General features: G+C 52.8%; 3 protein-coding genes across 3 annotated transcripts in view; 1 reads left to right on the top strand and 2 right to left on the bottom strand.

Annotated features, from left to right (window-relative positions):
• The window catches only part of wnk4b (WNK lysine deficient protein kinase 4b), a 46,127-nt gene extending 33,049 nt beyond the window's left edge, over positions 1-13,078 (top strand). Inside the window, exons 7-21 of the mRNA XM_047038287.1 lie at positions 899-1,520; positions 2,447-2,646; positions 3,077-3,150; positions 4,801-4,936; positions 5,260-5,376; positions 6,957-7,115; positions 7,351-7,405; positions 7,490-7,621; positions 8,959-9,125; positions 9,211-9,903; positions 10,367-10,460; positions 10,702-11,260; positions 11,634-11,839; positions 11,958-12,052; positions 12,373-13,078. Coding sequence (XP_046894243.1) covers positions 899-1,520; positions 2,447-2,646; positions 3,077-3,150; positions 4,801-4,936; positions 5,260-5,376; positions 6,957-7,115; positions 7,351-7,405; positions 7,490-7,621; positions 8,959-9,125; positions 9,211-9,903; positions 10,367-10,460; positions 10,702-11,260; positions 11,634-11,839; positions 11,958-12,052; positions 12,373-12,375 — 3,312 coding nt within the window. The 3' untranslated portion in view covers positions 12,376-13,078. The remainder of the gene's footprint in view (positions 1-898; positions 1,521-2,446; positions 2,647-3,076; positions 3,151-4,800; positions 4,937-5,259; positions 5,377-6,956; positions 7,116-7,350; positions 7,406-7,489; positions 7,622-8,958; positions 9,126-9,210; positions 9,904-10,366; positions 10,461-10,701; positions 11,261-11,633; positions 11,840-11,957; positions 12,053-12,372) is intronic.
• An 819-nt stretch (positions 13,079-13,897) lies between these two features.
• LOC124479698 (cytochrome c oxidase assembly factor 3 homolog, mitochondrial-like) lies at positions 13,898-15,060 on the bottom strand. The gene is made up of 2 exons (XM_047038559.1): positions 14,781-15,060; positions 13,898-14,359 (listed from the first exon to the last, which is right to left on the bottom strand). Exons 1-2 carry the CDS (start codon positions 14,959-14,961, stop codon positions 14,253-14,255), a joined length of 288 nt encoding a protein of 95 aa, XP_046894515.1. The 5' UTR covers positions 14,962-15,060; the 3' UTR covers positions 13,898-14,252.
• Positions 15,061-15,779: 719 nt separating this feature from the next.
• Positions 15,780-26,433, bottom strand: LOC124479597 (rho GTPase-activating protein 27-like). The gene is made up of 18 exons (XM_047038406.1): positions 25,818-26,433; positions 23,621-24,148; positions 23,095-23,304; positions 22,842-22,922; positions 22,467-22,637; positions 21,609-21,689; positions 21,403-21,462; positions 20,394-20,461; positions 20,169-20,256; positions 19,863-19,964; positions 19,081-19,221; positions 18,668-18,761; positions 18,396-18,518; positions 18,027-18,125; positions 17,831-17,908; positions 17,336-17,470; positions 16,822-16,927; positions 15,780-16,512 (listed from the first exon to the last, which is right to left on the bottom strand). Exons 1-18 carry the CDS (start codon positions 25,911-25,913, stop codon positions 16,335-16,337), a joined length of 2,439 nt encoding a protein of 812 aa, XP_046894362.1. The 5' UTR covers positions 25,914-26,433; the 3' UTR covers positions 15,780-16,334.
• Positions 26,434-27,934: the final 1,501 nt, after the last annotated feature.

Below are 27,934 nucleotides of genomic sequence, written 5' to 3'. Positions count from 1 at the left end.
TCCCTGTCCCCCTGTCTCCCTCTGCCCCTCTACCCTGTATCCCTCTCCCCCTGTCCCCCTCTCCCCTCTCTCCCTCTCCCCTGTCTCCCTCTGCCCCTCTACCCTGTCCCCCTCTCCCCTGTCTCCCTCTCCCCCTGTCCCCCTCTCCCCTCTCTCCCTCTCCCCTGTCTCCCTCTGCCCCTCTACCCTGTCCCCCTCTCCCCTGTCTCCCTCTGCCCCTCTACCCTGTCCCCCTCTCCCCTGTCTCCCTCTCCCCCTGTCCCCCTCTACCCTGTCCCCCTCTCCCCTGTCTCCCTCTCCCCCTGTCCCCCTCTCCCCTGTCTCCCTCTCCCCTGTCTCCCTTTCCCCCTGTCTCCCTCTCCCCCTGTCTCCCTCTCCCCTGTCCCCCTCTCCCCTGTCTCCCTCTCCCCTGTCCCCCTCTCCCCTGTCACCCTCTCCCCTGTCTCCCTCTCCCCTGTCACCCTCTCCCCTGTCTCCCTCTCCCCTGTCTCCCTCTCCCCTGTCCCCCTCTCCCCCTGTCCCCCTTTCCCCTGTCTCCCTCTCCCACTGTCTCCCTCTCCCCCTGTCTCCCTCTCCCCCTGTCCCCCTCTCCCCTGTCCCCCTCTCCCCTGTCACCCTCTCCCCTGTCTCCCTCTCCCCTGTCACCCTCTCCCCTGTCTCCCTCTCCCCTGTCTCCCTCTCCCCTGTCCCCCTCTCCCCCTGTCCCCCTCTCCCCTGTCCCCCTCTCCCCTGTCTCCCTCTCCCCTGTCTCCCTCTCCCCTGTCCCCCTCTCCCCCTGTCCCCCTCTCCCCTGTCCCCCTCTCCCCTGTCTCCCTCTCCCCTGTCTCCCTCTCCCCTGTCCCCCTCTCCCCTGTCACCCTCTCCCCTGTCTCCCTCTTCCCCTCTCCTAACTCTCCAGGTGGTGCTCGGCTTCGTCTGTGAGGCCGACTACAAGCTGGTTGCCAAGGCGATCCGCGACCGGGTCACCGCCATCAAACGCCAGCGGGAGAAACATCGACGCCTCGCCCAGGAGGCCCTGCGTTCCCGGCAGGAAACTGTCATAGAGGAGGAGGAGCCTGAGACAGCCCCCGCCCCCAAACTTCCCTTAGCCGCTCCCACGCATTCCCCCAGCCCTGCCCATCCTGGCAGACAGACTCCTCCCATACAGTCCCCTAGCCCCGCCCAGCCTGGCACACAGACTCTTCCTACACAGTCCCCCAGCCCTGCCCAGCCTGGCACACAGGCTCCTCCCACACAGTCCCCTAGCCCCGCCCAGCCTGGCACACAGACTCTTCCTACACAGTCCCCTAGCCCCGCCCATCCTGGCACACAGGCTCCTCCCACACAGTCCTCTAGCCCCGCCCAGCCTGGCACACAGGCTCCTCCCACGCTGACAGTGCCGGTCCCCGCCCTGTGGCCCCTTGACGGCTCGGTGGACTCGGGCCTCAACGCCAGCCTCGGGGCCGAGGCCGGGGAGCAGGACTCCCAGCAGAGGCAGCACTACAACATCCGCTCGGCCTCCAACAACTCCTCCGCCACCTGTGAGGAACGAGCCGTGCACCACCCGCAACACGTATAGGAGAGGGAGAGGAGAGGAAGAAGGGAGGAGAGGGAGAGGAAGAATGGAGGAGAGGGAGAGGAGAGGGAGAATGGAGGAGAGGGAGAAGAAGAATGGAGGAGAGGGAGAGGAGAGGGAGAATGGAGGAGAGGGAGAGGAGAGGGAGAATGGAGGAGAGGGAGAGGAGAGGAAGAATGGAGGAGAGGGAGAGGAGAGGAAGAATGGAGGAGAGGGAGAGGAGAGGAGAGGACAGTTATAGTAGAGCAGAGGAGGGGAGAAACAGTGGATTAGAGGGAGAGGGAAGGAGACCGAAATAGATTTTCCGTGTTCATATTGCAAAGGAAATACCTGTGCCGTTGCGTTAGCTTAGTGTGAGCCCACCCTATGATAACACACAGACAGCTGGTGATCAAAGTCTGAAGACGAGGTTCCACACAGTGCACAGTGGATAACCAGCTGATATGGTAGACCCAGACGTCGAACACCTTACACTGCACTGATTGGACAGATGGCGGATTGAAACAAGCTCGGCCTGCATTCTCAGAGCACATACAGAACCTGCACCTCTCATGTCACGCAGGTTCAACCATAAACATGTTGTGTACATGCGTAGCTTGCATACCCATGCCCTTTAAAGTTGTGTGTGTGTGTCAGTGTGTTTATATTTGGAAGGTAACAGAATGAGTTGGCTGGGTCGCATGTGGGTTGGGATCTGATAGCTGCAGCAGTGCTGTCCTCATGTGACGCTAAAGCAGGCTAATCCCTGCTATTTGTTGTGGTTACCGTGGTTACCCCTGAGAGTGGTCCGGGCCCACTGCCTGCTTTATCCTTCATCCTCCCCCTCTTAAGCCTGCCTCCCTCTCTCCACCATCCCCCCCCACCCCTATCTGTTTCTTGTTGCCATAACAGCGGACTGTGAGACAGACGGCTACCTGAGCTCCTCAGGTCTACAGGAGGCAGGAGGAGCCCCACCCCTTCCCGGAAGCCACGCCCCCTCCGCCCTCCCCGCCGCCGTCCCACCAACCGTTGAAGCTCCTCGCCTCGAAACTCCGCCCATTGAGGCCCTGCCCCCAGCGGCTCCACCAATCCCTGCTCTGTGCTTCCCCACGGTAAGTACCTCATAGGAAGGCAGGGGCATGAGGTCAGAAGAGGGAGGAGCTAAAATCCTTGCTTATCCATTTGCTAGCCAGAACGACGTTTAGCCAGGAACAGAAGGAAATCTAAATCCAGAATGTATTGAGAGAATCTGTACGGTTCGATTGTCAAACTCCAGGAAGTGACCTTGGTGGTCACATGACCCCAGTAATGCTATACCAGCATGACAGAGCTTTCCCTGGTGGAACAATCCGGTTGCGCTGATTAAAGAACCGAGTCAACAGCTCGGGACCTGAGTGCCAGGTAACTGGGGTGACCAGGCCCCAGGGACCAAGACAGCCCTCCACACTAGATCCATGGCTGGGTAAATTTAGCTGCCTACCTCAGCAGACTATTCTAATAGCAACCCTGTGCCTGCTCCTCTCCTCCCCCCCCCCCCCCCAGAGCATCGCCGTGTCCCACAACGCCGAGCGGCTCCAGTCTGGATCCGCCAGTGGTTTCTCCTCGCCGGTGGACAGGTAACCCAGACGTGGTGTGGTGGTGTAGCCCTGTAGGAATGCATGCCAATGTCTACTAATACAGGAGGGTCAATGCTATGGGTCAGCTCTGGATCTGCTGGGGCCTTTTCACCTTGGGAACATGGGAACAATTTCCACTTGAACTACCCATTAAAACCCAAGAGGGAGGTGTGTGTGTTTGTGTGTGTGTGTGCGGGTAAGTGTTTGTGTGTGTGTTTGTGTTTGTGGGTGTGTGTGATGGGGGGGGGGGTGTTGGGGGAGGTTAGTGTATATATAAGCTTTGATTTATGATGTCACTTGACTGCACTATAGTGCTCTACTGGAGGGTACTTCCCTTTCTGTATGACACACACACACGCACGCACACACACACACACGTAACCTCTCCCACCCACACACACACACAATTAGCAAACACCCCATTTCCAGTGCGTAATTATACGAACAGTCAGACAGTGCGTGTGTGTTTGTGCGTGTGTGTTTGCGTCTATCACGGTTAATAACGTGGGTTGAACTCCACCCAGCTGCTTGTCCAAGCACTTGTCCTCTCCAAGTTGGACTACTGCAACTCGCTGCTCGCCGGTCTCCCATCATGCGGAACCCGCCCTCTTCAGAGGATTCAGAACGCAGCGGCCCGCCTGGTCTACAATCTACCCAGACGCTCCCACGTTACCCCGCTCCTCATCTCCCTCCACTGGCTACCCATAACGGCCCGCATCAGATTCAAGACCCTGGTACTGACCTTCCGAGCAGTGAACGGGACTGCGCCCGACTACATCAAGTCTCTCCTGCAGCCTTACACCCCCACCCGCCACCTACGGTCTTCTTCAGACAACCGCCTGGTGGTCCCACCTCTCAAGACCGCCCGGTCCCAGCACAAGCTCTTCTCCTGCCTGGCCCCCCAGTGGTGGAATCAACTCCTCACCTCCATCAGAGACACGGACTGTCTCTCCACCTTCAAGAGAAGGCTCAAGACGCACTTGTTCCGGGAGTACAATGGTACTTAGGAATGGTTTGCTGAACCCAACGCTAGTTTCCTCAAGGATCACAATGACTCTTGCTTAGACTGTTGCTCTTGTTGGTTAGTGGTAGCTGGTTTAAACTGTTGTATTCTATTTTAGTTAATCCTATTTTTATTGCTTTCCGACAGTTACACCTGCACTTAGAGATTAATGTTGTGTAATTTAACTTGTTTAACTACATGCTCTTATGGTTTCTTCCCTTTAGCACTATTTTTTGGTTGTTCACAATATGTACTTCTTGTTTTTGACTACCCGCAATGCTGTGGGGATATCTTGTTGTTATTATCAGTGACCTATGCACTTTGTAAAGCTCTCTCTTGGAAGTCGCTTTGGATAAAAGCGTCTGCTAAATGAATAAATGTAAATGTAATGTAAATGTAAATAAATGTTGAAGGTCAGTAGTGTGACAGAGCCCAGAAGGAAACTGGTTTCAAACGAGAGACTCCCTGAGTCATAGCACTTCACATGGTCAATACAAAGATCCTCATTTCCAATCTGGCCTAAGAAGAGGCAATAGAGGATGATTTCCAACATATATAACAGGCCTCAGTACCCTTCACTGTATCACCTCAGTATGACGTGGCGTGATGTCACTCTTTGTGACCTCACTTCCTGAACCTCCCTTCAGCTACGCTTCCGATGTGACGTCCGGGTTGAGTGACGGCAACGAGGGCCAATCAGAGAGGAGTGCCAAGGGTGCCAGCAAGCGCACAGGCGCCAAGTTGTTCAGGAGGAGAGCCCGCTCCCGCCTTCGGATCACTGGGGTAAGGAACCATCCGGTCTGGGCAGAACCTTCCGGATCTGGGTGTTCTGGAGCCAGGCTGTCAGTCCGTCACGGTTCTGCTACGAACATATTGGGAGATCTTTGGATCTTCACGTTGTCTCTTTGCCTTATCTCTACTCCAAACCCTTAGATCTTTAGGTACTGGTCTCCTTAAGTAGGGCACCAAATGGGTAGTTGAGGACTACATATTGTACAGTTGCTGTCTTTCTCCGTTTTTGGGTCATGCTTGTAATCAGGCGTATGTGTGTGTGTGTCCGTGTGTGTGTGTGTGTGTCCATGTGTGTGTGTGTGTGTGTCCTGTAGTTGTCAGACAAGGCTGATCGCGTGGTGGAATGCCAGCTTCAGACACACAACAGCAAGATGGTGACCTTTAAGTTTGACCTGGACGGAGACAACCCTGAAGACATTGCAGCTGTCATGGTAGTTATCCGTCTGTCTCTGTGTGTGTGTGTGTGTGTGTGTTACGTAACCCCAGAGTGTTAGAACTGCTGAGCTGCCGATCTCCCCTCCTCACTGATGACCTCCCTCATGACCTCCCGGTGACCTGTAGTCACTGTCACATGACAGGATTGAAGACCAACCATTGGTCGGGGAACAAAAGTGCTCTGTCTCCACATAGGTCACATATAGGTCATGCCCCGTAAACGAGGAAGCGTCCCACAGCTACATCACGATGGTCACAGTCAGACGTCTCACCTCAGAGCTCACTGTCCTGTATGTTCTCGATGTCTCCCTCTTCCAACATACCTGATTCAAATGAAAGGTTGTTATTAGGCAGAACTGCAGAGAAAGTGGGGAAAAAAGATTAAATCATAAATATCTTGGTGTTTTTACACAGTATGATACAGGTGTCGGGGGTACTTGCATTCAGAAATCAGGAAAAGGGGGTTCTGAAGCCAGAAACATTGGAGAACCGCTGGGTTCATTTGGTGACCTGTTCTGTGACCTGTTCTGTGACCTGTTCTGGTGTCTCCAGGTGTTTAATGACTTCATCCTGCTCCTCCTCCAGGTGTTTTTATGAGTTCATCCTGCTCCTCCAGGTGTTTAATGAGTTCATCCTGCTCCTCCTCCAGGTGTTTAATGAGTTCATCCTGCTCCTCCTCCAGGTGTTTAATGAGTTCATCCTGCTCCTCCTCCAGGTGTTTAATGAGTTCATCCTGCTCCTCCTTCAGGTGTTTAATGAGTTAATCCTGCTCCTCCTCCAGGTGTTTAATGAGTTCATCCTGCTCCTCCAGGTGTTTAATGAGTTCATCCTGCTCCTCCTCCAGGTGTTTAATGAGTTCATCCTGCTCCTCCTCCAGGTGTTTTAATGAGTTCATCCTGCTCCTCCAGGTGTTTAATGAGTTCATCCTGCTCCTCCAGGTGTTTAATGAGTTCATCCTGCTCCTCCTCCAGGTGTTTAATGAGTTCATCCTGCTCCTCCTCCAGGTGTTTAATGAGTTCATCCTGCTCCTCCTTCAGGTGTTTAATGAGTTAATCCTGCTCCTCCTCCAGGTGTTTAATGAGTTCATCCTGCTCCTCCAGGTGTTTAATGAGTTCATCCTGCTCCTCCAGGTGTTTAATGAGTTCATCCTGCTCCTCCTCCAGGTGTTTTAATGAGTTCATCCTGCTCCTCCAGGTGTTTAATGAGTTCATCCTGCTCCTCCAGGTGTTTAATGAGTTCATCCTGCTCCTCCTCCAGGTGTTTAATGAGTTCATCCTGCTGCTCCTCCAGGTGTTTAATGAGTTCATCCTGCTCCTCCTCCAGGTGTTTAATGAGTTCATCCTGCTGCTCCTCCAGGTGTTTAATGAGTTCATCCTGCTCCTCCTCCAGGTGTTTTAATGAGTTCATCCTGCTCCTCCAGGTGTTTAATGAGTTCATCCTGCTCCTCCAGGTGTTTAATGAGTTCATCCTGCTCCTCCTCCAGGTGTTTAATGAGTTCATCCTGCTCCTCCAGGTGTTTAATGAGTTCATCCTGCTCCTCCAGGTGTTTAATGAGTTCATCCTGCTCCTCCTCCAGGTGTTTAATGAGTTCATCCTGCCGTCGGAGCAGGAGGGCTTCATCCACCGCATGCGTGACATCATCCGCAGGGCGGAGGCTCTGATGAGGTGTGGGGAGCCCCTGGGGCCGGTCAACGCCCTCCACCTCAGTGGGGTTGGCATGCTCTCTGGCTCACAGGTGAGGGAGTGTGTGTGTGTGTTTGTGGAGGAGTGTGTGTGTGTGTGTGTGCTCTTGTTCAACTACCTTTTTTCCTCATAAGTATGGTGAAATGTAAAAAAAAAAAAAAAAAAAAACTCCTCCTCGAAACTCCTGTTTTCTGGCGGGTAGTGAGAGGGTGTCCTTCATCGATCCAAGAGCTGGGCCGTGGTTGTGACTTCTGTGGAACACTCATCTGTTTTTCCCTGTTTTACAGCCCAACCTCACCACTCACAGTCTAGCACGAACGCACTCCTCCTCGTCTCTACCGGGTGAGACGCGTGTCCGTGTGTGTGTGTTCAGTCCGTGTCTTCTTGCATGCTGCTGGTCTTACTGTGTTTGTCTCTCTGCCTCAGACTATGCAGCTGCCGATATTGGTCAGGTGACCCGAGGCTCCTCCCCCTCACCAGGAGGAGACTTCTACCTGGACCCCGAGGCCCTGCCCCCTGTTCGCGCCCTCCGCTCACAGTCCTTCCACACCTCCTCAGGTAACTGCCCCAGCCTCATTCCTACTCCCCCTCAGGTAACTGCCCCAGCCTCACTCCTACCCCCCCCTCAGGTAACTGCCCCAGCCTCACTCCTACCCCCCCCAGCCTCCCTCCTACCACCAACAAGGCCCCAACCTATGCCCCCCCAACCTCCCTACTTTCGTTCTTTCTCTCCCTCCTCCACTCTTTCTCTCTCACACTCTACAATCCTTAGAAATAAAAGTCACCAAAACAAAAAGTAGGGCCCCTTCTAAAAAGAGGTGATTCATCTCAAGGGGGCTCATCCTGAAATACCTCTCTCTCAACTTTTCCTTCCTCGTGCTCGCTCTCTCCCCCCTCCCCCACCCCCCACCCCATCCCTCCTAGCTCCCTCTCAAGCCGGCTTCACCTCAGGGTCCTGGTATGTGTGTGTGTGTGTGTGTGTATGTATGTGTGTGTGTGTGTGTGCTCAGCTGACTGCCTGGTGCTTGAGTCCGACATGTTTACTGACTTTACCGGGCAACTCTTTCCACTGACCGCTCCAGACCGGCTGCACGCTTCTCTTCAAACAGGTGTTGACAACCACCAGTCTCCTGTCACAACCACGTACGAGCTCACTGACGTGCACACTCGCACACTCGCAAATGTGCTTGCAACATTTCCTCTCGACACCTTCTGGGAGGCGGACTGGGTGTACCTGATTTTTCATGCTTAAAACAAGTACATTGGCTGCCAATAAAGTGAGACCTTTTCCCCTTGATAAGATTTCTACAAATAAGGTTGTTCACTTCAATTAAGTCACCAGATAAGCCTTTTATACTAGAAACATGTAAAAACTAGATTTTAAAATCTAAAAACAAGATTATCACACTCAGTTTAGATAGTTAGATAGTCTTTGCAGTGCAGTATCATGGAAACCAGTGTTTTGGACTTCCCGTGTTAACAAATTGAGCCTCTAATCTCCCGGGGCACACGTTCCACTGTAAGACAAGTCAGTCCGAGAAGATGTCAACCTTAGACAGGAAGTGGAAGTAAGCTAAGCCTGTGTTGGTGTCACCGTATCCTGGTGTGACTGTATCTGTGTAGCCAGGAGGCTAATGACATCATGGGCTGGTGACTCTAGGAAGCCCGAGGCTGCGGATGACCCCCCCTCACGCGCCGCAGCACACACCTGTGATGTCATCACTGTGTGCCCTGTGATGTCATCACTGTGTGCCCTGTGAGGGCCATATGGAGCTGTGGGTCAGGACGAGTTGACTAGTATCAGCATGCAGCAGCCAAAGCCACGTTTGCGATCTTTTTCGATGTTCCATGTGGACTGCATTTCTAACCCAACCCTCTCTGGTCTTGTGTCCCAGGTTCCTCCCAGACCTACAACCCTCCACCCTCCCAGTACCTCCAGTACTCCCACCCCGACGCCCTGCCTCCGGTCAACCACCTGCCCCCCCCCTTACCCCACACCTCCCCACGCCCCCCGCACCCACTCCCCCTACCCCCACCAGCACCCCCACGCCTCTTCCCCTCCCTCCCTCGCCCCCCAGAGCCTCCCCCGCTTCCTCAGCAACCCCAACCTCTCCTCCGCCTCCCCCTCGCCCTCCTCCTCCCTCACCCCCTCGCCCTCCCTCTCCCTCACCCCCTCCTCCTCCGCCTCCTCGCCGAGTCAGGCAGGGGGAGATGGAGAGGGTCCGACCGCAGGGGGTGAGGTCGACCTCCTGTCCGCCGCCCCCCTGCCACAGCAGACTCCAGGGCTGTGGTCCTCCCACAACCAGCCCCTCTTCTCCCTGGCTAACGTGTTGTCCCTGGCCATGAGCGTGGCTCACTCCTTCATGCCCCCCACCACCATGGCCGGCGGGGGACCCCAGGCCTTCCACCCCCAGCCCAGTCCCTACGGCCACCCCCTGTTCTCCCCCCAGCCCCGGATGATCCAGCCCGACGGCTCCTACCTCCACCCCCAGGGGGCCCCGGTTGCAGCCAGCCAGTACCTGGACGTGTACCAGCAGCTGGCTGATGCCCAAGCCCAGATGCAGGCCGGGAGCCAGGGGTTGGTGAACGTGGGAGTGGGTGCGGGGGCGCCCCCCGCTGGTGGGGTGGTTGCGGAGGAGCTGGCCTCAGCTCCGGGCTCCAGACCGGATGTGTCCAGCTGCTCCAGTCTGTCTCCTCCAGGCTCCACGATCAGCCCCCAGACGTCTCCCGACATCGGGCCCAGAGGAAGGCCCCACGAGCGGGCAGACGGCTCCTCCTCTTCCTCCTCCTCCTCCTGTACCTCCCCGGACTCCTCTGCTCCACCTAGTCCACAGAGCACGGTGAGACACAGACATACTTGAGGTCACACACGACCAAAGGTCACATCCTAGGTTGCCAAGGTTCAAAGGGTTCACCAGGACACACTCAGACGTGTGACCCAGAGGTGATGTCATCCTTAGCTACCGCCTGTCCTGTTTGAGAAAGACGTTATGTACACAGACACTATGTACACATATACACACTGTCTCTCTCTCTCTCTCTCTCTCTCTCTCTCTCTCTCTCTCTCTCTCTCTCTCTCTCTCTCTCTCACACACACACACACACCCAGGTTTAGGTCTTGGCATAAGGCTCAGCTAATTGTGGCCTTGCCGTCTCAAACCTGTTCTGCAACGGTACTCTAAAGGACAGACAGACACACCTGTGTCAAGCGTCGACACAAAAGACTACCTCTCTTCTATGTGTTGCCTCTGACTGACAATGTGATTGTTGTTGTCGTCGTGTTTTTGTGTTTGGCTTCTGAAGGTATCCTCGCCCAGTCCTGGAACGTCCTCACCTTCGACCCTGTCAGACCCGGGGACCAGCACCCAAAAATCCAGACTGTCGCCAATCTCCGAGGGTAGGACAACTGAAGCAGCCATGCCCACACCGCCATCTAGTGGTGGCCTCAAGTGGTGCATTTGACACCTTCCCCTGAATTCAATTTATTTATTTATGTTTAAAATAAGTGGCCTGGGAGCCCTTAGGCTCTTTGTAGCATTAGCGGAAAGCAGTTTTTGTCGATTTCTCATCAATATTAAAGACACTCCTTCATAAAAACACTATCTTTCCGTCTCTCCGCCTCTCCTTGGGTCTAACAGAGCGGAAGCCTGTAGTCACGGTGGGTCGTTTCCAGGTGACTCCCAGCCCAGACATCCCCACCGCCTCTCCTGGCCCCGCCCAAATCCAACAAGACACGCCCCCACCGCAGCTAACCCCGCCCACCCCCACTCAGGACGCCCCTCCTCCCCCTCCCCGGCAGGACAGCGAATCGGACGGCAGCAGCACGGTGGAGCGCGGCGAATCAGAGAGCAGCGTGGTGACCCTGTCCCCGCCCCGGCAGGCCCCAATCGGCCCTCCGAGTAACCCAGAGCACCACAGCAGCGCCCCCTGCCGGCCAGGAGGTCCCAGACTCCCGGAGCGGGAGGAGCGGGAGGGGGCGGAGGAGGGGGAGGAGGGGGAGGAAGGGGAGAGGCGGAGGGGCGGCCGGAAGCTCAGCCTCAGCCTGTGGGAAGGCTCGGCGGGGAGCCCCCAGTTCAGTGGCAGCAACCTCCACCAGCCCTGGGTGAGCTACATGCGCAGCACCTCCTACGCTAGCAGCGACGACACGGAGAGCGAGGAGGAGGAGACGTGGGACGAGCTGCAGGAGCTCCGGGAGAGGTGATTGGGCGTTTGGGCTACCCTGTCGTTTTGTGTGTGTGTGTGCGAGGAGGGAGGGGGGGGGGATGTCCTCTAGGGCATTGGAAAGCTATGTGGAGATCATTCATGGTAAAAAAAAAATTGCGGCAATCTCTCCCTGTGTTTTTCTCTCCCTGACCGTGTCTTTCTCCCTGCCTCCACCTCTCTTCCCTCCCTCCCCCTCCCACTCTCTCTCTCTCTCTCTCTCTCTCTCTCTCACCCCTCTCTCTCTCTATCCCTACCCCTCTTTTTGTATCTCTCTCTCTCTCTCCCCCCCCCTCTCTCTCTCTCTCTCTCTCTCTCTCCCTTTCTCTCTCTCTCTCTCTCTCTCCCTCTCTCTCTCCCCCCCTCCCAGACACCTGTCGGAGGTGCAGACCCTGCAGGACACCCAGAAGCGGGAGATTGAGGAGCTGTATCGCAGGATGGGCAAGGTGCCCCCCCTTGGCATCGTGTCGCCGGCCGCCATGCTGAGCAGCCGCCAGAGGCGCCTGTCCAAGAGCGGCAGCTACGCCCCCTCCCGCCGGAACAGCCTGCAAAGACTGGACATGCTGCCCCCTGCTGGTAAACCTAAGTCTCAACACCCCAACCTCACGGGCACCTGCTGGCTCGTTTAGGTGGTCTGGGTGTATCCTGCGTTGACGGGGTCCTGCTTGACCTGGAGCTGTGCTCTGTCTTCCAGGGATCATGAGGAAGAACTCGGTGAGCGGCAGCAGCAGCGGTTCGCAGGAGAGGGCCGGGAAAGGAGTGACCTTCGCCCCGGACTACAGCCGGATGGTAAGCCTCACCCCCCCCTCACGATCCACGACGGTCCGGTCCCCCGGCACTGGCGTTGCATATCTGCACAGCTCTTTGACTCCTGGAGTACCAGTGAATGCTGGTAAGCGATGAGAGCTCTGCTTATTATAAAAAAACCTGGAGAGGGGAGAGGGTTGGAGAGGTGGAGGTGTCGGACCACAACTCAGAGCCACGTTACCACCGAGTTCACCTTGGCGTTCACCCTCGGATCTCCGCTACCTCACAGCCATGGTTACAAAGGGTTGTCGTGGCCACCACTTCCTGTCGTCTCCTGACCCCTGCCCTCTCTCTTCCCCCAGTGACAAAGCTGTTCCCGAGGGGCCTGAAGGAGCGGGTGCTGGTTCTGTCGGCCACGGACAGTCCCCCAGTGCCATGGGTGACCAAGGGGAGACCAGGGGAGACCAGGGGTGGTCCGGGGGTTAGATGGAGGGTGATGGATCGGAAGGGGAGATTGTCTTCACCGCATCACCAGACAGACAGAGCCATACTAGTATCTCGTACAGGAAACTCTTCATGATGTAGAAGGCTGTGAACCCCAGTGTTTGTTTGTTTGGAATTTGAGCATTCTGAACAGTAATTTTAGAGTAGCCTATCTCATATTCACCCCTACTTTCCAACATTGTGTGACCCCTCCAAATCAAAGCACTAATGATGATGAGGGTTCCATCTCTAGACTAAACGGCGTGTCTTGGAACCCCCCCCCTTTATTTTGAACCCTCAAAAGTATGCCTTGTGTGTCCTTCCAGTTTTACTGCCTTGTGTGTCTTTGGTAACGTAGTCGAATGCAAGACAGCTCCTCGACCCATCCTCCCTCTGTGTTGCTCCAGCTTTCAGCCTCACCAAATACATATCGTGTGTTGAGAACAGATAAGAGCACCATCGATGGACGGAGACAATCCACGTCCGTGTCGCTCAAACTGTGTTAGCCAGAGGTTCTCAACCCTGGTCCTCAGGGACCCCCTGTCCTGCACGTTTTAGATGTTTCCCTGCTCCAACACACCTGATTCAAATGAATGGTCGTTAACAGGCTTCTGCCTAACTACATAACAACCCATTCATTTGAATCAGGTGTGTTGGAGCAGGGAAACATCTCAAACGTGCAGGACAGGGGGTCCCTGAGGACCAGGGTTGAAGACCTCTGGTGTAAGCCATTGTCACTTTATCGTGTCCGCAAACACTCCAAGCCTTATTGTGTTGTTCAGCTGTGTATCTAAAGCCTATTCTAGCACTGCCTTTCACTGAGGTGTACAGTGGATGCTTCTTTCTAAACTGTTCTTACTTTTTTCTTTTTTTTGTAAAAAAAAAACTAAACATTGATTGACACAATGCACTTTTCTGAGGGTAGGTTTATAACCAATTATTGAAGGACAAATTATCAATCGATGTACCGCACAGAACACTTGTTTCCTTTGAAATCATTACTGCCTATGCATTTCTAATGTTGTTGAGTGATTTCTGACAGACAAGACTAATCAAACTGAAACTGTGAATTTGAACCAGTTGCCTTAATTATGCACATATTAGAAAGCATAAATCATTGAAGTGCAGTTGTATTCTTGCAAGAAACCAACTTGACAGGACTGTGTGAATCTGTTTCGATAAAAGAAATGCGGACATCAGTTGTGTTGCTAGGAGACATACTGCTATGCAGACTTTGTGCCTTCATCCACATTGTTTTATACCTTCAAAGCTTGATTGTCTTTAAATCTTAATTTGTATATATTGAAAATAAATAATTATATCTGAAACTGTCTTATTGCTTGTGCTGGTCACAGTCCTTACTGTGACACTGGATGCAGAACGAAGAAGCTTTTCACACGGAACTGTGATATAGACAAATCATTTAATACACATTAATGACTGAATAAATATTCACCTATACTCCCACTCAAGCACAAGCCCTGTAATATAAACGTTATTTGAAGCTAATCCAATGATTGTTGAAGACCCCCCTAAAACTAACACATGAATGTGAAAATAAACATAATTTAAGCCTCCTTAGCACATTGATTCTCACGCCAGGGGCTATTGTCCAGTGCAACAGCTTGACAGTTCCGTATGCTTCTCCAGAAGGGGTCATCGCAACACGGGTGATGAGAAAGCAAGGCAGGTGAGAGAGGCTTCCGTCCCAAATCAAGTGACTGTCCACTGGCTAACTGCCTGTCCACTGGCTGACTCCCTAAGAGTTGGCCCCTGTTCTGGGGCCTCTGATTCTGTTGATTCTCGACTCGTCGTCGATGTCCTCCATGATCCTCTCTTGCTTCACAGACAGGATGGTGTAGCTGACTGGGTAAGGAGAGAGGTTAAGGACAATAGCTAGTTCACTAGTTTAGCTACATGGTGAAAATCAAGCCACATCTGCAAATCTGGTTATTTTGTCGGAAACCGTCTCCGTACCTAACAGTAGCTATGTTGCATTTACAAACTCTTAACAGTAATCAGAGGTTGCATTCAAGTTGACGTAGCTAACTAACTAGGCTATAACTAGCTAGTACATAAACTGCGACCACATTTATTTGAAAAGCTATTGCACTAGCTATCAAATACAAGCACCTTGAGAAAAGAAACTTTTATCAAGCAGGTGAACGCAGTAAAGAAGGATAGATTTATTAAACTGGTCACAATGTGTTCCATGACTAGAATACAGTAGCTACACAAGCTAGCAACCTTGCCACGGAAGTGCAGTTATGACACATAAGAAGGATACACATGCCGATCACAAATGCTCCAATTGCAAGTCCGGTAAAGAGATTGCGACCACGTATCCTCTCCGAATTTTTCTTCCAGTAGTCCAGCTCTTGTCTCCTCCGATTCAGTTGTTTCTGAGCCTCTGTCAATGTCGTTTTTGCGGCGACCTCTCCAACTCCTTCAGAACCCTTTTCTGCCATGTTTGTTGTGCTAGTGTTTAACGGCCGCGGTATTCAATCAAATGGTGCATCACTGCCACCTATCGTACAGAATGACTTACTTGAGGAGTAGGATAGGAACTGCGAAGGAGGGCGACCGCTGAATGCTTATTTGTATTTATAGGCCTACACTTGTTTGGACCGTCTTATACCCTCCTACGCTGCTTGTAAAAAATACGTAGCTTATTACTGGCAGAATCCGTTTCGTGTTCATGCTGCATTTGGCAAGCATCCTAATCTAAACAGTATGAAAGATTACAGCCTATTTTTAATACAATTGTGAAGGTAATAAAATATCTACCCTTTATGATAAATAACACATGTGATTTAATTATACTAATCGAATTAAACAGATGAATTGTGCATTAAATTTAAGTTATTTTATTATCAGAATATTAAAAGAAAGTAAAATGACCTCTTATGTACAGAGAATATGATTTAGCAAATGCCTTGACATATTGTACTTCTTGTTCTGTATTAACATTAACACTATAAAATAGACATAATGTACAGCTATATACTCTATCACAATACAGTTCATATGTTTGGTCCAGTGCTTCCAGATGCCTTGGACAACACTCATTGAGGTTTTCATTTATTACTAAATTCACTGTATTTTTCAATGGACAAATGATATAACACAACTTTATAGGCAAGTCCCCATCCATAACATAAAAATAAAGAAAATAATTCTTAGTGGCATGTGATTTGCTCTCCAATGTATTGACAAACTCATTGGGTGGTCAGGTCCATTTATAGGCATTGTGGTATGTTGTTCAAGGTCACATTCAGGAGCCACCCAGCTTCAATTAAATTTATTATTTGTAAAGAAACACACATTTAACCAGGAATTCATTCACTCTACAGACACTAGTCGAGGCATGCCTTTGTACACCATCCATACAGCACAAAGCACTCTCCAGAGTTACACCTCACATTTTCTATGTTAAACTCTACTGTTGTGGATATCTGTCCTTATTGGACTTAAAGTCATGATTATTCGTCAGGTAAACATCTCTTCCCTCATCCCTCCTTTCCCTCTTCGTTGTGTTCTTGAAGGCTATGTACCAAAGACATGTTTTTGGAGATCCTTGAGGTTGAATCTGTACAGTTAACCTTGGAAGGTTCCGGATTGCTGCAGCGCAGGTTATATCGCGCTCCGTTATCATACCTGGCAACCCGTGTACCTGACAGGAGCAGTCCACGTTTGTTTGTTTGTTTATCATCATTTTGGGGTGGGGCTGGGGGTGGGGGGTGGATTAGCTACCCCTATTCAGTCTTTTTAGGTATAAGCAAGTTTGACGCTGAGAGACTGGGGCTTGTCTTAGGGGGCAGACAGTACATGTTGAGGTAGCTCAACTCGGGGCGAAGACCACCTCGTACTCGTTGAGGATGAGCTCCACGATCTGGTTCTGGAACACCATGTGGATGGTGATGTTGCCCGACTCCGTCTGGGGCCGGAGCAGCGTGGGACCGAACACGATGGCCAAGCTCTGGACCGACATCCGGTTCACCTCGCCGTACTCCGCGACCCTGGAGGAGAGGAGGAGGGAGCGGAGGGGAGGGAGAGAGGAGAGGAGGAGGGAGAGAGGAGGAGGGAGAGGAGGAGAGGGAGAGAGGAGGAGAAGGAGAGAGGAGGGCGTTGAGCCGTCGTTCACCTTAAGGTCATCACCGGCACAAACATCGATTTCATTGGTTTACAGTTTCTGAGTGTGGTTCTTGAGGGTGTGGGTTGGTTTGGGTGCAGTTCTATGGGCGTACGTGAGGTGTGTGAAGTTGCTTGTGAAAAGGGCCACCCAAATACGATCTCCTCTTTGACCCGTGCTGACAGGAAGTACTCACTTGCGGAGGTGTTTGAAAAGGTGCTCCATGGTGTCGTGGTTGGGCAGAGGAAGGGACCGAACCAGATCCTTCATGTACGACACCTTCTGTTTATAGTCAGAGATTTCTACCGGATGAAGACCACACACGTGTTAATCCCTGACTTGATCACCCTATCCCCCGAACCGTAACTTACAACAGGTGATAACACTACACAATTTGGTTTGTTATCAACATCAGGGATGTTGTTATGCCACTGCATACTTCTATTCTATTTAAATTCTTATATAAAAAAATATATAATTATTCATAAGTAGTTTACCAAACCGTTTAAAAATTGGTAGAAAATGTAGCAAGTTATGGTTATTTAAAAAGTTCATGTAGCACCAAAACAATGTTATGGGTGAGCGAGTTGACCGTAGCAAGATGGCCGCCCTGCGCGGACATTCTAGACTCCGCTGTAAGACATCCCAGCCTTTATATATATCTATGGCTGAGAGCACCGTGGTTCAGCCACGTGGGGCCCCACACTTACTGATGGCAGCGATGAACCTGTCGAAGAAGTTGTAGGGAAAGAGAGGCTCGGGCATCTCTCTGAGGAACAGCTTGAGAGCGCCCGCGATCACGTGGATCTCCTCCCACTGACCGTCCTCCAGGTCCAAGTCCTCCTCTGGGGGGTGGGGAGGGAGAGGGGAGAGAAGAAGAAGAAGAAGAGGGAGGAGACAGGAACCGAGAAACAGATGAGGGAGAGAGAGAGAGGGAGGGAGGGAGGGAGGGAGGGAGGGAGGGAGGGAGGGAGGGAGGGAGGGAGGGAGGGAGGGAGGGAGGGGGAGAGAGAATAAGACAAGGTGAAGGAGGTCAGGGACAGACGGAGCAGCGAACGCGTGAAATGGAAAGCAAGCGGAAGGTGGGAGGAAGAAAAGGGAGGAGGTTGATGACTTTGCAAGATGTCACAACTGTAAAAGTGCATCAACCACCCCCCCCCACACAGACACACACACACCCAGTCTAGAGCGGAGCTCCACCGTACCGTGATCTGCTTTGTGTCGAAGCCTCTGGATGACAGCCAGGTTCCCGCTCACCCTGTAGATCCCGTCTATGTCCAGACCTGCGGGGGAGACAGCTCCGCACGGTTACCTTCCGCTACAACACTGACCTCCAAACACGCCTCTACACTCCAAATCACATCCTCGATCACACGTGCGTGCGCGTGCGTGCGTGTGTACCTCTCCTCTCCACCGCTTTGATGCACTTCTCGACAAACTTGGGGACGGTTGTGTTCTCTCTGTGACACAGGGTGTCCAGGTGACAGCCAAACACACTATCTGGGAGGATGACAGACAGGATGGGGCGTTAGCTTGAAAGATTTCTCACCACGAAAAAGCTACCGCCACAATGCAAATCAAATCTTTTCATCCGAACACCCTTCTGAATATGGCCCCTTCGTTTAGTTGTACACACGCGTTCCATCGGCTGAAACAAATCCACCATGACCATCCACGTCACATTGATGAGGACGGCATAACGACACTGAGAAACGTCCACAGAACAAAGGCTGGGCGAGGCGCGTCAGAACCGTCTCTTCTGGGACGAACCTATGATGTAGCCCTTCTCCTTGACGGACTGCAGGGTGGGTCTCCTCTGCAGGAACTTGCGCAGCTTGGTCCGGACGCGCCCCTGCTCCGAGTCTGCAGGGCTGCCGGATCCTACTTTGGTGGCTGGAGGGGTGAGGAGAAGAGAGAGAGGCGGAGACAGGCGGCGTTACGGCTCCGGGGGACTAGAGTCACGTCAAATACATACACGACCGTGACGGATCGGTGCTTCGAGGTCGAGTGCACGATCTTGTGGCTGTGGTGCGGAGACGTACAGGTCCGCTTCCTGTCCTTTTCGTCTCGGTCAGCCGGTTGAGGGGACTTCTCCGTGGGTTCCGGCTCTTCCTCCTCCGACAGAAGGTCCTGCTCCTGGGGAGGAGGAGGAGGAGGAGGAAGAGGAGGGGGGGGAGGGGTGGAGGAGGACGAAGAGGAGCGGGAAGAGGTGGAGGAGTGGAGGAAGAGGAAAAGTAGGAGGAGGAAGAGGAGAATGAGGAGGAGGAAGAGGAAGAGGAGGAGGGAGAGGAGGAGGAAGAGGAAGAAGAGAGGAGGAGGAGCAAGAGAAGGAGGAAGTAGGGAGAGGAGGAGTTAGGGAGCTTTGACTTCATCTGTAACTTGGTCAGAAAAGCCATGGTGCTGAGTCAGACTAGCCAAAGCCTGCCGAGATCAGCAGGTGGGGTCGTGAGCAGACCTTCTTCTGGGGCTTGTGGTCCGCTGCCTCTGGGATGGTCCTGAGCTGTCGGATACTCTCCTGGATGACCTTGAACCAGTCCCAGATGATGCTCTCTGTGTCGTACTGGACCAGGTATTCACAGCCGTGACGTGTCTTCAGCTGGAGAAGGAACACGAGCACACAGACACACACTGTAACAATCCGAGATGTGTCTGTGACATGAACAAATCAAATGATTGCACTTTTGCAACCCCAGCCCTCCACCCCCCAGCCCTCCACCCCCCAGCCCTCCACCCTCCACCCTCCACTCCCCAGCCCTCCACCCTCCACCCCCCAGCCCTCCACACCCCAGTCCTCCACCCTCCACTCCCCATCCCTCCACCCCCCAGCCCTCCACCTCCCAGCCATCCACCCCCCAGCCCTCCACCCTCCACCCCCCAGCCCTCCACCTCCCAGCCATCCACCCTCCACCCCCCAGCCCTCCACCCCCCAGCCCTCCACTTCCCAGCCATCCACCCCCCAGCCCTCCACCCTCCACCCCCCAGCCCTCCACCCCCCAGCCCTCCACCTCCCAGCCATCCACCCTCCACCCCCCAGCCCTCCACCCCCCAGCCCTCCACTTCCCAGCCATCCACCCCCCAGCCCTCCACTTCCCAGCCATCCACCCCCCAGCCCTCCACCCCCCAGCCCTCCACCCCCCAGCCCTCCACCCTCCACCCCCCAGCCCTCCACCCCCCAGCCCTCCACCTCCCAGCCATCCACCCCCCCAGCAGGCCTCTCAAGGCCCCGGGCCCTCGTACCTCCACCACGTGCTTCTTGCTGGACTTGTCCTTGGAGGCCCAGGCCAGACCGGCTCCACGGAGCTCCACCGTGTGCTCAGGCACGATCTGGTTGGACTTGTTCTGGAAAAACAGGACGACCCCGAACACTGTTAGGAAACTGTCAGAGACCGAGCCCTCAGAGGAATATAACACAACTCAACTCAACTTAGCAAGAATGGGTTTGTCTCATCTCCCTTTTATTTTCAATTTGCTCTTCTTCTACTCAAAGCGCTTCATGCACTATTGTCTCCCGTGTGTGAGGAGAGGGGGGGGGGGGGTACTTACAGAGTTGCTTGTGGGGGCAGATTTGGGATCTCTGTGGAAAGTGAGGATTCCTCCATGCAGCACAGTCCAAGACTGACCCCAGTTCTTCCTTTGGAGGAGAGACAAGGGAGAGAAGGATTCAGGCCTACAACTCTCCACGGAGGAACCGTGGGAACATGACCGTTTGCTGGGCCGACGGCCGTATCCACTTGGGTGGCCAGGTGGACGTTCAGCTGTCATCCTAACCTGAGTCTTTTCCCGTGGTCTGCAACTTTGGTCTTGTTCAGGATCCCTGCTTTCTCCAGCAGGTGGCTCTGCAACACGACAGACGCACAGTTCAGCTCAGTCGGAACGAGTCGACGACACGTATTTCAAGTCATGCCGACCGAGCGCTTTTGAGTAGCGTTGAGGTAGGAACAGCGCCATGTAAATGCCGGTCCATTTACTCGCAGGGTCCCACAGGCTACAGTAAAGGAAACACACCCACATCGCAAGCAACGTCCAAGCACAGGAGTTCGTGTCCATTGCCTTCGCTCGACTCGGCTCGGCAACGTGAACGGCCTCTTGGCTGACTTGCAGGTCACTTTGAATTCCTGAGTTATGACTCTTAGGCCAGGCAAGCCTTGAAATATGACTCAGGTATCAACATGGGTGTGGTCTGTGAGTGTGTGTTCTACATGCATGGGCATGTGCCTTGCCGATTCAGTGAGTTCTAATACGTTTGACTTTCCTGAATCGATTGCCGATAACACCACAACAAACCCAAACCTTTGACCTTACCTAGTTATTACCTTCAGCTTGGTGTCGAGGGCAAGATCTAGAACATCTAAGAGGGTCTGTTGTCTGACCGCAACACAATACAACCAAAGTCGGGTGTATTCGACAGTGCGTGTTGGAGCAAAGGCCTTTGTTTATCAACCGTGTCCACTAGGGGGAGTCTCATCAGCGCGCAACAATTAGTGGAATTTTCAGCCCGCGACGTTAATGTTACTAGAGCCATGCGAAGACCACTCCTACCAAGATGACGGCGTCAACCCATCTCTGACGCTGAGCATGCTGTTAGGAGGAAGCAAGGAGAGTAGTTCGCCCTAATCCCAACACTGCTGTAGCAAGTCCATGACAAACGTTTTTAGCGGACTTCCTCACAGGATGTTAGTTCCATGAGAAGCGCTCCCACACACCACCTGGAGCCATGGTCTCTCTGGCCCACGACCCACAATGCACCGAGTAGGCCCCCCCCGCCCACAGGACCTACGTGGAGGTGAGGGGCAGAGGCTCGCGACGACAGTCTCCTCCGCGGTTTCAGAGGGTGGGCCTTTTGCGAAGGGAAAACACGGCAGGGTGTCATTGTCAAGGCCGTGTGATGGACGCGGCGGGGGCGTGCGGGCTCTGTGTCATGTGTGTGGTGGGGCGCGGAGAGGCCCGAGGGGGGGCCCGGTGTCGGGTTCTGCTAGTACGTACGGCTGCAGGGTTCTCTGGAGAGCTCGCGGAGCTGGCGTCGCTGAAGTCCGACGCGTTCCGCTTGTGTGTCGGGAAGAACTTCTGAAACGAGACGAAGAAAACGAAAACGGGTCAGTCCGTGGTACATTTACAGCGAAGCATAACGTAAGTTCATTCCTCAAATAGACCACGGTCAACCCCGAGGTGGATTAATTCTTCTTTTTACCGGACAGGTTCAAAGGAAACCATTCAGAAAACTTCCTCTGCAAACTGAGTTCACTTTCAGGCAGCTCTGTTCAAGAGCTCCACTCCAAACCCACAGAGTGATTGTATCCTCTTAATCCCCCTCTTTCCCACAGTGGTTCCTCCCATGTGGACACAGTGTGTGACCTCTAGAGAGGAAGACAAAGAGGCAGGTGTTTCCACAGCCTGGATGGACGGGGGAAAAGGGGGGGGGGGGGGGGGGGGGTGACATCACTTCACGTCATAAGAGCATTAGTGAGGTTCTGAAGGCCAGATATGTCTGCCTGAGAGCAGTCCCCAGTCCAATTGGTCAGTTTGAACAGATACAAACTGGGATATTCACAAACAGACCCTGGTGTGGCTGTCGTACAAAACCCCCGCTAACAATTGTATTTTTTTAATGTTGTATGTATTTATTTCTTTTCTTTATTGAATATTCAAAACATACAATATATTTACAGTGTAGCCGCTCGACAACGACATTATAATCATACAATCGATTCGGATTCAGTGCGACCCACCCATGCATCCGTCGCACAATTGTAGTTACTGAAGCGCCCAGAAAACACCCGCATGACAAACGGTGCGATCCTAGCGAACCCTCACCCTGACATCCCTGCCCCTCGTGTGTCTCACCGTGTCCTCGTATGGAGGGCCAAACTGGGTGGGCCCCACCAGGATGGTGTGTCTCCAGTTCTTGTGGAGCAGCGGGACGTCTGGCTCCAGTCCGTTCCCCAGGCGGAGCTGGCTGGGGGCTGCTAGGCACTGGGTGGGGACAGGCGCTCCTCTTACCGGAGGCTGGGTTTCCTGGCGAAGAGGGTTTGTGGAAAAAACAGTCATTCGTCGTTTGTTTTTCGGCCCATTCGCCTGACTCACTCCGTCTCGCTCTCTCGCTCTCTCTGTCTCTCTCTCTGTCTCTCTCTCTGTCTCTCTCTCTGTCTCTCTCTCTCTCTGTATCCTCCATGCATTCTCTGGTTCTTTCACCACAGTATCTGCAACACACGCTTGTACCTCTGGAAGGTTCCACTGTGACCTGGATCCACCTCTCAGATAATAGTAGGTCTTTCCCTTCTCATCCTCCGACCTGATCCACTGGACACACACAAACACACACACACACACACTAGTTACAATGCTGCATCAAGGGCCACAGCCGTCCCAACAGGGTCGCGACCCAAGCAAATCGTTGAGACGTAACCCAAAAACCTTTGTATACGATTTCCAAGCTAAACATCCTAACAACTCCAGTCCGTCGTGTCCTCACCTGCTCCTGGGTGCGTTCGCAGGTGAACAGGGTCCTACCATCCTGCTCAATGGTGCGGGTCCAGCCTGTTGGGGCGCTCACGTCAAGGCTGGCCCGGGGGATGACTGGACGGCTGCCCGGAACAGGCGCCGGATCTCTGGGGTGGACGGAGGGAGGCTTGACCGGCCCTCCAGTCACCTCTGTGGGGTAGTCTTCCTCCGGGAGAGGGGGCTGGAGGCGACAGCACGTAGAGTCACGTCATCATTTCATCATCATTTACATTTAGCAGACGCTCTTATCCAGAGCGACTTACAGTAAGTACTGGGACATTCCCCCCGAGGCAAGTAAGGTGAAGTGCTTTGCCTAAGGACACAACGTCATTTTGGCACAGCGGGGAATCGATCCGGCAACCTTCTGATTACTAGCCCGACTCCCTCACCGCTCAACCATCTGACTCCCTGACACGTGAAGGGAGAACATATGTCGGTCCTCTGTAACTCGTCGAGGCGCCGTCAGACGGTAACTGCCGTTTGCTCGAATAGCTTACCGGCCCTTCGCACGGCTTCCTGTCCTCGGCTGCGGCCTCGGAGCCCGGAGAGGAGGGGGTGGTGGGTTCGGGCACACCCCAGGACGTGGCTCCCGAAGTGGGGTTGTAGTAGTAGTGTCTCCCTGAGGTCTCGTCCAGGAGCTGCTCCCAGCCGGAGCTCTGCGAGGATGCGGAGGAGGGGGCAGGGGAGAGGGCCGGGGAGGGACCCAGCAGCACCTCTCTGTCCCTGGGGAGGTCCATCTCCACGGAGGAGGAGAGGGCTGGGGGGCTGAGGGGCGAGGCCCAGGAGGTCTTCCCCGTGGCTGGGTGGTGGTAGAACTCCTTCCCGCTGTCCTGGTCAGTGTGAACCTGCCATCCCTCCTGGGAGGAGGCGGGGCTAGCTGCCCCAGGGGAGGAGAGGCAGGAGGAGGGGGCGGAGCCGGGGATGGGGATGGGGGTGGCGGGCAGCACGAGGGGAGGTTGTGGGAGGCTCTTCTTCAGGTCGGTGATGTTGGCGTAAACAGCGGTGTTGGGGTCAGCATTCTCCACCTGTACAAGAGAGGGGGTCACATAGCAGTCAGGTGGAAGCGCAGACCCGGTGAGCCAGAGGAGAGAAGGAGTTTGCTGAACTGGATTCGAACAGCAAACACGAGAACGGTTGAATGGTCCCCAGAAAAAGGATCGCTATGACGAGGCGATGTTTCAAAAGTGGAACGGTCGTTCTTCGTGTCGGCCTCTGTCCCACAGATGGGCCTTGTTCCATGGAGAGTGAGAGAGAATGGAGACGACAGCTGGTACCTGGGCTCCGGCAGCCCTATTGGGCGAGCCATCCCTCGGACCCAAAGCCCCGCCCACTCGGACCCAAAGCCCCGCCCACTCTGGCCCACAGCTCCTCCCACTCTGCAGGGGCACCAGGGGCCCATTAACCCTGACAGGGAAACCCGACCTCCTCAGGGAACCCTGGGAGAATCATCGGCGGGACAAAGGACAGAGGTAGAGAGTCCTATTTCTTCTCTTCCCTCTTCACCCTTCCTGCCCTCTCCCTTGCTCTCTCTCTCTCTCTCTACTCTTGCCTCTCTCTGCACCTCTCTGCCTCTTAGGCAACAAAGACCGTTGAATCGAATATCTCTCCCAGAGCACTTTGACAGCGAGAGGCACCAACACCAAATCCACCACAGAGTGCCCGTCTCACCGTTCCCCTGGCCTCTGACGACGTCAGCGGAGGAACAATAGAGAAAACGCGAAAGACACAACTGGATTTTCCAACTCTGCCTGCCCGTCGTTGAGCAGCCGTGCTGGAAAGTGCTCCCGTGTCAGACGGTCTGCAGCAGAAGTGGGCCTGTCTCACTTCTCTTCTCTTCTTCTCTTTTCCAAAGCGCGGAGTGCGTCTCTGGGGAGAGGAAGTAAGCGGCAGCAAAACATCCCAACCTGAAACCCTCGACATTTTCACTAAGTGAGGACGGAGATATCTCTGTGGCCAACGGCCTTCTCACGCTGCAGTGAGCTGGAGAGAAACACGCAACTCGTTGCCAAACAAGTATGAATCGCATTTGACCCAGACGTTTCGAACCCCACGAAATTGTGCCAGCATTCTCGAGCTATAAGGCAAAGCAGAAAACCTAAGTCGTGTTTCACTAAAACAGCAGGTGAGGAGGGAATGACACTGAACTAGGCTATTAAACAACAGTTAGATCCAACCAAGTTATTTGATTGGACAAGAGGCATTCTACGAGTGCTGATAATTGGCTATTGCAGCACTGGAACTTTTAACTACATGTTTCACCCTTCTTGCATTAACGATCGTTATCCATCTCAAGTTATACTGTAGCAAACTTGGCAAACTAAAATCAACATGAACATGTAGAGGAAATGTAGAGGATACAAAGTAACTACCCTCCTGTAACATGTAGTTAAACCTATACAAATTTGCAATCAGTTGTTGCTTTTGTATAGGATTTTTTTTGTGTTGCTTGGCAACAGTCAGAGTTGCAGAACTATTTTGGCAGGGCCAAATAAATCCAAATCCTGTCGCTTTAGCTAATAAACGGCACTCGTAGAACCGTTGAATAAAAGCGACATCACACTCCAGGTTGTGCGTTATTGACGAATATCAGCACGGCAAGATGACAACCGTTAATCACAGCCGTGTTTAATTTCAGAAATCCCGCACTCCCTGTCGTGTGATTAAACGGACACACAGCCGCAGTAGTGGACGTACCTGGCGCATGTGCACAATGCTCCTCAGCTTCAACCTGAAGCCACAGAAAGCTCTGAGGATCAAGTCACTCATGGTCCCTTCTAAAACACCAAACATTCAAGCTGTACTGCCAGATGCAGAATGCTCGATCTGTTCAGAGGGACACTTTTCAGACTTGATTTAAAAGCAGAAGTGAGTTACCCAGGGAACAACAGGAGTATCCCATGTTCAGACCAGACCAAGCATCAGTTCCCCCTTCACGACAGGATGGGTGTTTACCTTACATTTCAAATACATTATGAGAGATTGGGGAACTGCAACATGTTTGCGTATCCAAAGCACAACTTTGGAAAGATTTGCAGATAAGTCTGGCTCTGGAAGAGGACTTCCCCACAGAAATAGTCCAATGCAGACACACTTCCTTCTGAGTTAGACATACAAAGTCAGACGTACACACACACACACGCACAAATACACACAAACACACATGCTAGACCCTTTACTTAGTGGAGGGTTTCATCCAACTGTCATTTCCTCTTGTGAAGAACCAATGAAGTTTACATCTTAAACAAACAAGTGGGTTGTTTGTGTACAACTCTTGACTTCCTTCAACCAAGATATACACACACACACACACACACAGATACAATTCAGGTGTATGTAAAAATAAGCCTACTTTAAAACCCACACGTATTTAGTCATATAGGACTGCTAGCCTACACAGTCTTGTTCAAAGCAAACAACCTCTAGTTTTTCATGACATGAAAACCAGTATTTCAAGCCAGGATAGATGGTGAGACGTATTAGTCCAGAGGAGTGTATGGACAGAGGCTGTGTATGACGTCTATGACCTCGCAAACAGAACACACCAGAAACCCACTCGAAAGTCTCTTCTAGGTAGCACACTATAATTGTTTTGTTATTCAAATAGAACCTGTGACACACCCTTAGCAGCAGCCTGGCTTAGTGAGCCCCCGCCCTCCCAACCACCTCAGAGAGCCGGCAGCCGACAGAGAAACAAGACAGGGCCTACAGTACATGCCACACAGCTGCTACCCAACACCACCCACGTCATTGTGACTGTGTAAGGTGGGGTATAATAGCAGTTTGATGTTCTTACACTGTCCTCTAAACGCTCGGTGGCTCTTCCTGTTTTTTGACTCGATCTGTGATCATCCAGGCTGCCACTGCAAACCAAGTCGTGTTTGAGACGTGCGAGCAGGATATCAAAGAGAAAAGGCTTGCGACTCCTACGTTTCATTTTGTATCACCTGAGAAGTTCTCCTTTATGGTTCTGACAGTTATCACAATGCCTGGAGGTCATGCAGAGAAGCCACATTTCTAAACAGACCTCGGGGGAGGGAGGGGGGGAAATACAACTTCACAGAAACAGGTCCCATTTTCTACAGATAACATCTGAGTGGGAAAACAGTGAGAAGATAAAAGTTGGTGGAATCCTCAGATATGCAGAAGGGCCGAGCAGTCACACTGAAAGAGTGCTGGCTCTTCAAACTGAATGGAGACAATCTCAGGAACCACCATATTCAGGCACAACAAGCTTACATAAGTTTGGACCGGTCATTGAGTCAACCCTATCTGTTTGAGTTGATATGCCCTGGCATATTATTGTCCCAGGGGTGAGAGTGATAAACCACCGTTCATGTCTGACAATAGCCTTTCTGCTTGCTCTGTTAACCAGGACATAGTCAAGACTTATTTACTTTCTATCATGTGACCTCCCGTTAATGATTCATAGCTGACAAGAAATAGTCAAACTGGCATTCCCTTCCCGATGGTACAGCCTTTTGACCCTCCATATCACCGCTTCCCCGATGACTACAGTTTGTCTCAACCATGTATTAACACGACCGCATCTGTGATTACATGGAGTGCGTTGTACTGTCCAAACAGGAAGCACTCAGGCTGGCTAAGAAGGTGGACATGGAATGTGGTTCTCGCAGGGCAGGAAGCGAGAACCTGACAGATGACTGACACGACATCACAGGACGAAACTGACACATATTCCACCAAGTCACTCACAGACATTCTTGTTAGTATGGACAGAATCCACACATTCCATACCAAAAATACAACTGTCTGTAGATTTTCTCAAAACATATAATTTTGTGTGTGGCTGG

The sequence above is a fragment of the Hypomesus transpacificus genome, chromosome 17, assembly GCF_021917145.1.
Source record: "Hypomesus transpacificus isolate Combined female chromosome 17, fHypTra1, whole genome shotgun sequence".
NCBI lineage: Eukaryota > Metazoa > Chordata > Actinopteri > Osmeriformes > Osmeridae > Hypomesus > Hypomesus transpacificus.
Note: the sequence above shows the minus strand (reverse complement) of the source record. Positions and strands in the feature narration are given on the sequence as shown.

Coding starts and splice junctions, on each gene's coding strand:
- LOC124479597 (XM_047038406.1), bottom strand. CDS start 25,913: ATGTTTGGTGTTTTAGAAGGGACCATGAGTGACTTGATCCTCAGAGCT. Junction 18,762..19,080: donor ACCACAAGCCCCAGAAGAAG/GTCTGCTCACGA, acceptor CCTCCTCCCCAG/GAGCAGGACCTTCTGTCGGA. Junction 18,126..18,395: donor GGAGAAGGGCTACATCATAG/GTTCGTCCCAGA, acceptor TCATCCTCCCAG/ATAGTGTGTTTGGCTGTCAC.
- LOC124479698 (XM_047038559.1), bottom strand. CDS start 14,961: ATGGCAGAAAAGGGTTCTGAAGGAGTTGGAGAGGTCGCCGCAAAAACG. Junction 14,360..14,780: donor AGCATTTGTGATCGGCATGT/GTATCCTTCTTA, acceptor CTCCTTACCCAG/TCAGCTACACCATCCTGTCT.